This window comes from Sturnus vulgaris, chromosome 29 (genome assembly GCF_052056855.1).
Source record: "Sturnus vulgaris isolate bStuVul1 chromosome 29, bStuVul1.hap1, whole genome shotgun sequence".
NCBI lineage: Eukaryota > Metazoa > Chordata > Aves > Passeriformes > Sturnidae > Sturnus > Sturnus vulgaris.
Genome location: NC_142271.1, coordinates 2,514,546 through 2,528,526, shown reverse-complemented (window position 1 = coordinate 2,528,526; position 13,981 = coordinate 2,514,546). Strand labels below are relative to the sequence as shown.

The following is a 13,981-nucleotide window of genomic DNA, read 5'->3' as shown; positions in this document are numbered from 1 at the left end:
CTGCTCTTCCAAGGGAAACAACGAGAGGATCTGCAGCTTTTGGAGAGTGCAGTGAAACGCCCAGCACAGGCCTGGGGCTCCGCTGGGTATTTCTGGAGTTGATATCCCCACCATGCAGAAATCTGGGGTTATTTTGGGTCCTTGCTAAAACACAGCCTCAGTGATTTTTTTTTTAATATTTATTTTTGGATTTTATTCTGTCATGCATGAAAAGATTTTGCTCCTATGGCAGGTCCCCATTACCAGAACACTGGTTTGAGAAAATTATCAAATTTGGATTATAAGGCACGTGAACTTTTTAAATTTATGTAAGTATATTGACATTTGAAATTCCATCACTCTAATATAGCTCTGGAGTAATGAGCTCTAAAATACCATTTTAACACAAAAATACACACTTTGAGATTCTACTCTTGTGCAGACAAATGTTCCAAAATAATTTAGAATGGATTATTTTTGCAATGAAAATACTTTGGCACTAAAGGTCTTACTTGGAAATTGATCTGGCAACAATGAAGAGCTAGTGTTTCTACCAGGACTTCACTAAGATGATTAATTATATATGATTAATACCTTTATGGATAATTAGTAACACTGGGAGCAGATTTTGACAATTCTGTTTCAGTCTCTCGGTGTTTGGACAAAAACATTTCAATTTAAAATAAACTGGCAGGGCAATTTACTCGTAGAAGAGAGCAATACGTGTGAAAACTGCGCGGAAAATGTTTTCTTTTTGCCGAAAGCTTGTTCAACAGCCCAGAGCTGTAGAGGTGAATGAGACACGAACACGCCTTTTTAAAGAGCTCCGCCAGCAAATAACTCACAAAAACACCCAAGCTTTCCAAAAGAGTTTAATAAATAATGAGGTTCTTCCTTGTACTGTATAAACTATAAATATACCATGCAGTCCTTTATAACTTAAAATAATTTACAGGCTGAGGTAGGGGGTTCGGAGGGCGCGGGCTCAGGGCCTGGCCGCCTTCCTGCTGAGCACGCAGACACAGGCGGTGTCGATGCGGATGAACCTCCAGGCCGCCTGCTTGCCCTCCATGGTCAGCGCCTTGACGAACGTGTGGGTGGTGGTGCAGTACGAGTTCCAGTGCTTGGCGTCGATGCCGCGGCACCCGCCCGACACCGGCTTGGGGTCCCTGCACTTGGTCTCGAAAAAGTACTGCTTGAAAACGTTGTTGTTGATGTTGACCTCGCCCAGCACCGTCACCTCCTTGCCCTTGATGTCGGTGGCCGTGGTTTTGTCCCCGACCCACATGCTGACGCTGTCGCACACCGAGAACTCCCCGCGGTGCAGCACGGGGTGCGTGCTCCTCCTGCTCCTGGCAGTCCTGTTCACAGCCCCCGCGCCGCTGAGAAATCCCAAATTCTGGCCCTGCCCGGCCAGCGGCGGGGGCTGCGTGCTGAACAGCACCCGGGGAGAACGGAAACGCCGCTTCCGAAAAATTTTGGGGTCCACGGTGATGTTCAGAGCTTCTCTCCTGCCGAGGCTCCACGTGGCGTGGCCGTGGGACGTCTGAGGAGCCGCCTGGGCAATGCGGTGTTGGTCACTCCGGGAACTGAGCAGGGAGTGTTCTGCAGGAAACTCCAGTGGAGCATTGTCCTCTGACTTGGGAGCTGCCTGTGTGCCGATCAGAAAAGCTGCAGTCAGAGTGTAGAACAGCATGGGCATTACTTTATGACCTAGAACGAGAGAGAAAGGCACTGTTACTGCAGTCAGGGTATAGAACAGCATGGGCATTGTTTTATAACCTAGAATGAGGGAGAGAGGCACTGTTACTGCAGTCACAGTGTAGAGCAGCATGGGCATTTGTTATAACCTAGAAAGAGAAAGAAAGGCACTGTTATTGCAGTCAGGGTATAGAACAGCATGGGCATTGTTTTATAACCTAGAATGAGGGAGAAAGGCACTGTTAGTGCAGACAGAGTGTAGAACAGCATGGGCATTTGTTATAACCTAGAATGAGGGAGAAAGGCACTGTTACTGCAGTCACACTGTAGAACAGCATGTGCATTGTTTTACAACCTAGAACGAGAGTGAAAGGCACTGTTACTGCAGTCACACTGTAGAACAGCATGGGCATTACGTTATGACCTAGAACTGACAGTTCCTGTGAGCCAGGTGGGCACAAACCGCTGCTGTTCTGGCCATAAATTCATCAGATACCCGGGATCATACGGATCTCATCAGGTATTCATGTGAGTGCCAGATGTTGTTCTTCCGGAAGAGCTCATTCAGACAGCATCAGTGTTCTTAATAAAGCGAGAACATTAGAAAATAATAGCTAGATTATTATTAATTCCTCTGGTATTTGTTGTTAGAGCGCTGTTTATGAAGCACTTGTTTGGTGTTATTAATGTGGAGACCATATGGCGACAGCATGTTCCCAGGAGTCAGATCTCTAGTGAGTTTTGCTGCAACCTTTTTGGCCAGGGCCGGCCCCTTGGCTGCAGAGGAGTGAAAGCAGAAGCAGTCCCTTGGCTAAAGCAGCTGTCCATTCTCTAAATTTGTCTGCAGAGATGTCCTTGGGGCTACAGTGGGGGCCACCAAGCCAGTACCTCTTGCCATTATCACCTTCTCAGCAGCCACACTCAGCTGCCACGTGGCCAGGCCCCACTGCTGGCTGGCTCAGCAGCCTCCAGCAGCTGCCAGCTCTCTGATCCTGCCCTTTCAGGACACACCACATCACTGAGTTAGGGCAGATAAAGCCCAGGCTCCTTCCTTCAGGAGCTCAGGTATCTGTGTCACAAGGGCAGATGGGATTTTTCCACATTTAAGGGCAAATATGGGAGCACTGTGGCTGCCAAGCTACCTCTGCATTGGCATCTTAGATACAGCACAGCTAAAGCCATTGTGGCCAAAGCACTGGGAATTCTGGACAGGGAAGCACCTGGGTTTTTTTACAGAGTGCCACGAGCAAGAACTCCCTAAAAGTCCCTGCAGAGCAGATGCAGTGCCAGTGCTGGTCCTCCTTCAATCCAGACGATAGGCACATCTGTTTGGGAGTGGAAAAGTGCAAGCCAAAATGTTTAAACCTTTGCTAAAACCCATTTCATGCTGGGAGAGCAGCAGCAGCAGCAATACCTCGTTGGGCAACTACCATGTGCTGACTAATTCAGCCACGTGTTGGGAATGAGAGACATTCAAAAATGCTCTGCAACTGCAGTGAAGGGCAGACGTTGTATTTCCTCTGTAAAGACTTAATAAGCAGAGACGGGGTATAAACAGAAAAGCCCGGTGAGGCTCCTCCCCGTCTCTTTTCCTTGTTTTCCTGACATGTCTCAGCTGGCCCCGAGCTCTGCCGTGGCCAGGCCAGCAGGCAGGGAGCCCCAAAGCCACTGGACAAACAGGGTTTTGTACCAGAGGAATCGGGCTCTGCAGTTCCACTGCGATTTCCCAGAATGTCTCAATGTTTTTTCTGGGTGTGGGTCAATTCTGGTTGCAGTTCCCCCCCTCTGTGGAGCTTTCTCAGATTAGAATCCCAAGCAGCACTAAAGGACTGGACCAGGGTGCTCTGCCAGAGCATAATCCTGTGGAAAATGCAGAACAACCCTAAGATGTCCCACAGGATCTTGTGTGTCTTATCTGGGACAGGAGCTGAAATGACATAAACAGCCGGGTTTGTGCAGGGCTGAGCAAACATTTAGGAGATGAGCAGGAGACACCAAGTGAAGGTGGTGACTGAGGAGGGTGGAGAAGCAGAGTCTGCTTGGAGGGGAGGAAGGAAGAGAAAGCCAAAAGCAGTGTGAACACTTGTCTGTGCGAGTGTTGGGGACAAAACGATGACGAGGAGAGTCAAATGTTTGTCACAGAGCAAATCCTTGCTGTTCCAAGGCCACTTTAATTTGCTTAAAGCAAGGCTGAGGGTTGCTGCTTTCCCACGTGCTGCTCGTGCTGGAGCACTCGTCATCCTCTGTATAAGGAAACAGAGCTGGGTGTAGCTCGGAGCTTGGCTGTGCACCCTCCAGAGAGTAACCCCTTGTTCTACAACCAAATTAAAGTCAGATGGTTCATTACATCTCTCAAGAGTCAGCTTTCCCGACAGAAATGTTAATGGAAAAGGTTTGCAGAATAAAATCCAGGCACAATTTAGCCATGCCAATAGCAGCCTCAGTATTGTGTTTATGCAGAAACCTCTTTTTTATTATTTCCTTCTATAGGAAAGAGATGCTGCAATGTCAGCAAAGAGCTGGTTCTGGTTTTATGCTATACAACATTGCTGCTCTAAAATGCAGCTATATTTACCTCCCTACTCTGGGTTTATTGTGTTGCATGTGCTGAGATTTTTGCTTTAAGGCCATTAACACAAAAGCAGAAAGACCTTGCCTGCTTGCCTTTTTTCTTTAATTGTCTTGTATTTCCTCTCCTTGTGCTAAATCATTAGTGGATTGTGACCCAAACACAGGTAGAATGTATTTTGGATACATGATAACTTTCTGAAGATTCAAAATGGAACATTTTTATCAACTAGTGAGTTAGAAAGTGACACATTAAAAAAGTGAGCTCGACTTCATGACAACGCAGGCAAGAGAAGTTAACATTAAAGAACAGATGTGCCTTGGGCTGTGAGGGTTGTGAACACTTTTGCTGGCACAGAGAGGTATTTTACAGGTCATTTTGTGGAGCTTGAGGTGTCCCTGCCCATGGCAGGGGGTTGGAACAGGGAGAGCTTTAAAGTCCCTTCTAACCCAAACCATTTTGGGATTCTGTGATTCTCTCTGCACTTTGTCACATCATTAGTTATTAGAGGCTCTGCTGGTGCTTTCTGGAGATGTTCACAGTGGATGCCTCGTGTACCTGGGCTTGGGGGATGTGCAGCTGCCAGGCCCAGTGCTGGGGGTGCCTGGGTGTCTGATGGAGCCCTGGCCACAAGGTTATCACGGCCAGGGCAGTGCCAAAGTGACACCACCTGAACGAACCCCACTCCTATGCTGGGCAAGTGTCATTAACCCTTCCACTGCTGCAGCTGCTGCGTGAGCCTGGCCAGGGTGACTGCAGTGCTGTGGGCAGTGAGGGCTGCCTTACCTCTGAGTGCACTGCACGAAGAACTGCTCCCCCAGCAAGGTCCTTACTTCATCCAGAGCTGAGCCGGGCTGGGCTGCACCTTGCCATGGGGCCCTGCTGCTCCTGCCAGCTGCCTGTGCCGTGGGTCACTGGGGGCAGAAGGGTTTGTGTCAATAACGAGCCAGAAAATCAGTATTCTCAGTGCCATCCCCACCCTCGGCTTTCTGAGCTGTGCCTTTTCCCTGTCACAGCATCGAGCTTGTCCAAAGCAGTTCCAGACTCTGCAGAGCAGCACATTTGTAAATTCTTAGGCAGGTCTGCCTTTACTCAGCACCTTTACTAGACTGCGATTATTGATCCAGTGCTTCCCACTCCTCTCAGACACCTCCCAGGCTCAGCAAAGCCAGGGGTGATGCCCTGAGGGGCAGCAATCCCTGCTGGCACTGCACAGCAGCCAGGCACCAACCAGGGCTCACAGCCCCAACATCTGTTCTGGGAAGCAAATCTGGTTCCAATTAAATTCAGGAGGAGCACCACAGATTGCCATTTATTGGCAGACAATTATCTGATTATGGCTGATATTTGAGCAGAATTGAAGATACAAAACTTGCAGACACATAAAAGCACATACTTTGTTGTTGTGTTTGTTGTTTTGGTTGGTTGGTTGTTGTGTTGCTGCTGTAAAGGCAGCAATGACTCCAGTCTGAATCACTACATTGTGAATGGTCATCTAGACCCCAGCTAAAGGAAAACCATTATTTTCTTCACCAATTAAATCCAGCACACTGACATCTTCTCAGCAAAACACATTTTCTGATTGTAAATTCGTGGCACTGAAAGGGATAGAAATAGTATTTTATTAATCTTATTATTCAATAGCTTATCTGCTCCATTTCATAAGGGAAGTAGGGGTTGTATAAGGTAAATAGGGGTTGGATAAGGTACTCCTGTACTGCAAAAATCCTGCTGCATTCAGGCTGAAGTGCATTTGCTCAGGAGAACAAGCTGCTAATGCCAAAGCAAAGAACTGGACTCACTTTCCACCTGCACAGTGTCTGTCCACGGGAGCACTGGCTGCCAGCAAAGGCAGCCGCTGGCTTTGGCTCTTACCAGCACCCAAGTACAAATTATTTGATGTTTAAACCTCCAGCTGAAACCTTCCCAGCCTGTTTCCATCAGTGCAGGGCACAGGAGTCACCCTGTTACGTGTTGAGCAACACTTGTGCAGTGGTTTGGCCACCCTGCCCTTGTCTGGGGCCGTGGCTCAGGATCCCCCTGGGTGTTGCAGTATTTGGGAGCTGAGCTGGTTGCACTCATATCAGCGTGTCAGAAAGGTCACACAGAGTTCCAGGATCCAGAGCTTCATGCTACAGATGGAGTATGCTGTATTTTTGCAGGAATGTACTAGTGAAGTAATAACCCTTTCAGTGAACTCTGGAGAGTTGAGTACCAGTAATGATAGAGCTATAATGTGCTGGCCATTGCCAAAAATAATCCAACAACTTTTCCAACTGTTCTGCCACCCTAAGAAAACACTGTTTCAGTTCCAACTGGCTGGTTTTTAACCACAAAAGCATTTATTTTCAGCAGGACTTCTTTTTTTTTAAAGTTCTTTTACTGTCTTTTTCCCGGATTCCTGGCTGTGGTGGAATCCAGTAAATGATGCAGTGTTATTCAGCATCCATAGACTATTCCTCTGTGCTACCACTCCCAGACATTCATAAAATATCCTACTGAAGTGAGTCTTTCTTCAGGATTTACATTCATACAGGATGACAAACCGTGTGGGTAAAAAAATCTCATTTCACACTTATTTCTTAGTCCCAGCACACGTAGAGTGGAATTAAAGAGTCCCAGACTGGTTTGGGCACAGGGTACCCAGAGCAGCTGTGGCTGCCCCTGGATCCCTGGCAGTGTCCCAGGCCAGGTTGGACATTGGCGTTTGGAGCAGCCTGGGACAGTGGGAGGGGTCCCTGCCATGGCAGGGGTGGCACTGGATGGGCTTTAAGATCCCTTCCAACTCAAACCATTTTGGGATTCCACAAATCCATCATTCTGGAGAGTGGGGAAATGGATCACACCAAAAAACAAATGGTTCTGTGTCTTGAAAAGCTCTTTGCTTGCAGGACCTCTAAGTGCAAGAAGTGCTGAACAAAACAAGTTTAGGGAATTCCCTTTTATTCAAATTACCCACAGAATCTGAGAAAAAAAAAGGACAAACAGGGAATGTTGCCTGGAAAGTTATTAGGCATGAAAATTTAATAAATTTACTAAATTAATTGCTTCCAATAAGAACAGCAGTCAGTGCAGCCTTCTCACTGCACATTGACCAGATGCCATGAAAGCAGCTCCTACAAAAGATAAATTAATTCTCATTTGGCTCAGTCAAACACAGCAAGTAAATTATTTTCTAAATAAAAACAAACATAGTCAATAAACATAAGCATAGAATGTTGTAGTCTAAGGCATGATACAATTTGGAATGTTGTTTTCTGTCATTCTTGAAGTTGTTGGCATATTTTAGAGATGTGCAAAAAATAAACAGAACTGCTTGGCTGTCAGTGCAGCAAATGGGATCGTGGAGGTCACCAAAATAAGCAACAAGTAGTGAATTAGTTTTGTCTCATTGCTTCTGGTAGTGAGAGAGAAATGAGGGAGGCAGCTGCTGCTGAAGTTGCTGGTAAAGAGAAGGTGCCTCTGGCACATCTCTCATGGAAACATTTCCACAGGTATACGAGTTACATGAATTAAAATTCAGCACTATCAACTCAGGGAAAAGATTCCTGAGCCCTGGGAGGCCTTGAAGGGAATCCTGAAGCCATTATGACTAAGAGCAGTGTCAGAGGCACAGCTTTCCATTGATCTTAGCTGATGAGCAAGAAAATGGGAATTTCTAATGGACCCAACATTTCATTCCTCCATTTATCTGCAGTGACTCAGCCTGTAAATAAGAGGGTTATGGGTGCTGGCAAACCAGCTGGAAGCTACCTGTGTCTCATACACTTCCTCTTTTTTTTTTTTTTTCTCTTTTTTTCCAAATGCCTCCAGCACTGAAATGTTCCTTTGAGGATTTCTAGGGAGAGCAGTAGACTGAGAAAAATGCTGCCCTGGAGCAGGGAGCATCGTGTCACCGTGATCCTCCTCCTCCTCCTCATCAGGATGAGCACCCAGCATCTGCCTGCAGAGCTCTGACTCAGCCTTAGCCCAGGTAAAGATAATGACAGGGGTGGTTCACAGCCCACTGAGCCTCTGGAAATTTGGGCTGCTTCAGGGGGAATTGCACCATGAGTCTCAACCCATCCCTGGAGGTGCTCAAGGCCAGGTTGGATGGGCTTGGAGCAGCCTGGGATAGTGGAATATTCCCTGCCCATGGCAGATGGTCCTTCCAGCCCAAACCGTGCTGTGATTCTGTATGGGGGCATGCACCAAACATTTCTTAAGGTTTATCCTGTATTTATTGGGGTATTATAAGTAATGGAAATGGCTTATTTGCAAGGGCCTAATTTTATCCCTTCTTTCATCCTGAACCAGCACATCAATATTTCACTTGCTGGTGTCTCAGCAGAGGAGTCCAAAGAGAGGAAATGAAGTGTATTTCCCATCACCTTCCTCGACACCCCATTCCCCCAGAGCGTTTGGAGCTGGGTGAGGCCATGCTGGGAGAGATCCAGCCTGGAGCCACAGCTGGAGGCTTCTGACAGGAGGGGACAGGTCTGGTGACACGGGACAGGCACAGCTCACCTTTACAAGGCTCACTTTAAAACCCCCGAGTGGTAAAACAAAACCAAAACTTCTAAGAATGTAATCATTTGTTTTGCTTCTCAAATTTGTTTTATGGTGTTTGGCATCATGACACTCTGGCCTGTAGAACATGCTCATGGGAGTTCAGAGGCATCAACAGCCATCTAAAATGTGATTCCTTTGGGAAAAACCCCACGATCTTAGGTCAGGGTGGCAATACCAGCAAAGGCTTGTGACAGGATGCAGCTCTTGCTGTGACAGATTGGCTGTTAGTGAGTGTTAAACATGCACAGAGCCACCCTGACAGAGCAGAAAGCTTTATCCTGCTGCAGATAACAAAACCAAACTGACAGTTATTAAATAAAAGATAAAGAAATTGTCTCTGTCAAGATAAAAAAAAATCTCTTTAAATAAAGTGAAGGAAAACACATCACTTACAAAACTAGCATCAAATCTGAAAATACATGACAGAAAACAGCTTTTGGAGGAGCATGTGAATGTGATTCTCCTGAAGTCAATGACCTCAATGGCATAAAGCTGGTAAATTAAATGAGCTAGAAATAAAAATCCTGGCTAGGAGGGAGTTATTGGAGCATACCAGGGTTGTATATCATCCCTATATTACCATCCAGAAAGCAAATCCTGAAATCAATGATTGACATGTGATGATTGCTTTGGAACTTTCCATATCGCCTTGGAGCTGGATATATATATTTTATAGGACTCCAGGGTTTCATATATCCTAATTCATAGGCACCAAGGAGTGACTAAAGATCTCAGGCACTAACTGACAAGAAAACTACTGCAGGAGAAATGGGATAAATCCATCCATATAAAGCTGGATGCCTCCATCCTGCCCAGCTGGCAGCCAGCATGGGATTGCTGCTCCCTACAATTCCTGTCCAAGCACAGCAGGGCTCATTCCCTATTGCTGCTGACCTTCCTGAGGCTGGAGCATGGCCTGGTCTTCTCCCCTCTACACCTTTCCCAAATAGATTTAAATTTGGGAATAGTTGGCTTGCTATATTTGGCCCCGAGTTTTCCAATACAAGATTACCAGGAATGAAAGAACTGGAATTTCAGACTTCACAACACTACCAAAATCAAACTGGAATTCAGCTGGGAACAGAAAGTATGAGGGCAGTCAGACTGTGATGTTACATCCCCTCTTACAGCCAAGAGTAGTTAAGGCAGAAAAATACAATATCTTTAGGGCCAGTAAACCTTTCCAACTAGTGATCTTATTCCAGCTATTCAGGAGGGAATATAAATCCTGATTCTTTTCCAAACCCTGATTAATAAGAACCATCTGAATCCCAGCAGCAATGCTAGCTAGCATTTAGTTTTTATTCAGGCTCATAATTTTCATTTATATTCTCCTTTTTCACTTTTCTACAACTGCAGAAATAAACTTGAACACAGGCAACTTTTAGCAATTGCACGTGTTGTAATGTAAGGCATCAATGCAGTGACTCCAAAAATGAGGTAGAAAACAAAAATGAGCTGGGATGTCACGGTCAGATTCCCAAAGGTAGAGTCCATCATCTTCAGTGTTCCTCTGGATCATGAATTTAGAAAAGAACATTATGTAAGGACAAGGAGCAGCCATAAATTACGGCCATGACTTTTCAGACTTTCCCGTTCTATTAATTATTTACATCCAAAAGGAATTTTATCTTCTACAAATCTTCCAGTGTGTTTAGAACTATTTAAAATGACTCAACGATATTTTAATGGGGCAGGAATTCTGAGAAGTTCCAAAGGGAAGCTGAAGGGTGTCTGTGCTTGGCAAGTCAGAGTACAGGAGGATGCAGCAAAGGATAGAGTTGAGAGAACTTTAAAACTTCTGTTCTACTGAACTGAGGGCCTGGCTGCACCTGATAAAAAGTTCTGTAGCTGCAGCAATTCAAACTGATGTGTTGGATTTTTTTTTTCCATTAAAAAACCCCTTAAGGATATAGACAAAAATCTACAAAATTAAATCTTATGCCATGGAGGTGTTCTTGTACTCACTCAGAGTGCTGAGATAGGGAAGATACAGTCAATACTGGAATGGAATACTGCTTTGCTTGTGTAGGATTTTTCCATCCAGAAATGTCGAGTGGTTTTACAAACACTTAATAAAATGATCCTCCCCACTCACTTAGGGCAGTAGAATTTACTTCTGTAGCATGTGAAGAACCCAAAGAATAACACAGGATTCTTGCCAAGCAGTAGCAATGTTCCTCTTCTCCATTGCCCACCTCCTTTTGGGTTTTTTTGATTTCTAGGATATTATTTCCCACTTTACTCTGTTTTACTTTCATGAGACCTACAGAAATCAAATGCCTTCCTCGGGAATGAATTCCCTCTCTTTTAATTTACTTTACATCACAATAGGAAAATCATTACCAAAACCCCTAAAATGACAACTTTAGAAATCGAATTCCTTATTTTTATTGCAGCTGGAAATGGGTATTGACCCCAGAGCAGTCACAGTCACTCTGTGCCCTTCTTATTGTAACTCACAAGGCACAGGCATAATAATTTGGACTATAGAAAAATGTTAATATTTTTTCTTAAACTAGCATAACTCAAGGTGAATTGTGTGTACAAAAACCCTCAGTCATCAGACTGTTGCTCATTATTGTTGCTGTTTGATTTCTGTTTTCTTTAACATATGCTGTACATTTGAGAAGTATATTTCCATATTTTCTGGACAACTGGACATAAGCTTTGTATCCTGCTCTATGTGAGATGACCTTCAAGATTTGGGCAGATATTTGCCTATCTGCTCATTGCAAAGCCTGAGGTTTTTTCTGCAGATTGTAAAGATGTGGTAATGCTCACACCCTTGTACTCCACCTGCCTTTCCCATTTGAAATTGAGTTCAAAAGAATTTCTTTAGAATTCCTAAGCACTCCACTACAGAGATGTGAAATACAGTGGGTTTTAAACTAAGCAGATTTAATACATAGTGATATAGTAATATATAATAATAATAAAATATATTTAGTAACAATCTCAGTGTTAAATATAAACTAAGCAAATACTTTAGTTGGGTGCAAGAAAAACTTTCAGCTTTGAAGTTTTTTTGCTACTTGCTGGTGGCTTAAAATTTTAGTTACCAAAGAGGTGGAAAAAAGGGTTTTCTTTCCCTGCACAGCAGGAACCTTTTAGATGTGGTGTAGTTTTGAAATGAGAGGGTAAAACCTCCTAAGAAACAGGGTAGAGATTTCCACAAAAAATCTGGAAACACCACCAAATAAAACAAAGTAAACCACAGAAACACTGAGTTATCAGATTGCAGTGTCATCTTGTAATGTTCTCTGCAAGCACAAGTAGTTCTTGCAGGAGAAACAGGAGTCTCCTGATATCTAGGGTAGCTCACCAAGAAAAACACGAGGTTTTTACAATTGCTTGGACCTTTCAGATAATCCTTCTAATGCTGTGGCTCGTCTGCACACAATCAGAAAAAGGAAATGGGGTTTCACCTTGCAGCTCCAGCACTCCAGACAACGGAGCTGCATCGTTTTCCATGAAGGGACAGAGCTGGTTTGTAAACTGGGCTGCAGCTGCAATTTTTACCCCTGGGCTTTCATATTTTGTATGTCTGAACTCAGCACTTAGTGAGGATTAAAGCTGCTCTCTATGGCAGTGTGTTGACACCATGCAAACTGCTCCATACCTACATTTCCCCCCTGTATGTTTTTCTGGGTTCAGCCTGGGAGATCATCTTGATTACTTGGCAGCAGAGTAAACCACTGCAAAGCTCAAGTGTTCAGGATGTTTGGGAAACTGATCCTATTTCTTCACATGCTTTTATTTTCCTTATTGTCCTTATTTGTTCATTGTATTTTAGTGTGTGCATGCCTTAAGTGGTAGAAAAAACAAGGGTGGTTTTTGCCAGTGTTTGTAATCCATGTGAGTACCAGCTCCTTCTCTCTTTACCAAAACCCTTTCCTGCACATTTCTTTATGGAGTGGATGGATTAAAAAGCAGCAGGAGAGTGAGACAGCCATCCCTAAAAATCTGTTCTCTGGCTCTCTCACTCCTGCCCCTGGTCATGCCTATGTGTTGACATCCTCTGTTTTGTTTCCTCTCCAGCTCCAAGTGCTGCTCCACGTGCTTTCTGACTCCTTTATCTGCAAGGCTCCTGCCTTCTGCTGTCACACATTGAGTCCAGCTGCCTCAGAGCTGCTGCCCCACACAATCTTCCCTGCAGCACACGTGGGACCTCTCCAGCATCCCGGCTTTCATCTGCTGTGGAAGGTATTTACTCCTTGCTGTGTGATTGTTTTAACTCATTGCTCTATTAACTCGCAATGCCAGACAACTGCTGGCAACATTAAAGAGGGGCGCTAACAAAATGTGATGGATTCTGTACATTAGCAACAAAATGTATATTCGGGGAAACTGATCCAAGTTGTGTTTCCTTGCACTGAGTTAGCACAGAGATTGATTTAGGGGTAACTTCATTCCTGTGCTCCGAGGATCTCAGCTCTGCTTCAGCTGCGACCCCGACACCAAACCTGTGAGGCCAGAGAAGCACAGCCCAAACTTGAGCACTCTCGGCATCCCCAGGGTGTCAGGCAGCTGCTGCACAACAAATCTGCTCATGCTCCCAGGGAGCAGACACAGTTTGAACTGGGGCCATTTTTCAGCTGTACATTTGGGCTGCCGGGCACAGACCCAGCGAGCAGTGGGGAGTAGGAGTTTCCATCCTCGTGTTATGTCAGATCTGAGGGGAGGCAGCTGCTGTGGATGTTTTAAGATAGAAGGTTGCTATTCCCCACTCAGCCATTTAAGGTGAAATGAAATTTAAGGTGACATTTCAATGTGGGAAGGGGTTTATTTGTCTGGATCTTGAATATCCTGGCCTCACACAAAGCTTGAAGGATGGTGGGTGTAACACGCAGAGAAGTGAATGATGGAGCAGTGTGCAGGACATCCTCCCTTGCTGGGACCTGCAGCTGTCTCTGGAATAAATGTCTGTGTCTTTGAACAGCTCTCCTGGCCACACAGCCCCTCTGTGCTAAAGGACAGCTCAACAGAAGAGTGGCTGCAAAGGAAAGATCAGGCCCTGTCCTGTACTGTGGGAATCCTTCAAGCACAGGACTGAGCACTAAGGAGTTTAAATGAAGTTCAGCAACCTTTGCTTAAGAACAGGAAACAGGGAGTTGGACTGACCTGGCAGTCTCAGCAGCTCTTATAAATCTCAGTTTGGCAACTCACTTGTGTGAGGAG

General features: G+C 45.1%; 1 protein-coding gene across 1 annotated transcript; it reads right to left on the bottom strand.

Moving 5' to 3' along the window:
- Positions 1 to 836: 836 nt before the first annotated feature.
- On the bottom strand, positions 837 to 5,163 carry NGF (nerve growth factor). Its single transcript, XM_014872634.2, has 2 exons — positions 5,036 to 5,163; positions 837 to 1,692 (listed from the first exon to the last, which is right to left on the bottom strand). The coding sequence occupies exon 2, from the start codon at positions 1,679 to 1,681 to the stop codon at positions 965 to 967; it is 717 nt and encodes a 238-aa protein (XP_014728120.1). The 5' UTR covers positions 1,682 to 1,692; positions 5,036 to 5,163; the 3' UTR covers positions 837 to 964.
- Positions 5,164 to 13,981: the final 8,818 nt, after the last annotated feature.

Coding starts and splice junctions, on each gene's coding strand:
- NGF (XM_014872634.2), bottom strand. CDS start 1,681: ATGCCCATGCTGTTCTACACTCTGACTGCAGCTTTTCTGATCGGCACA.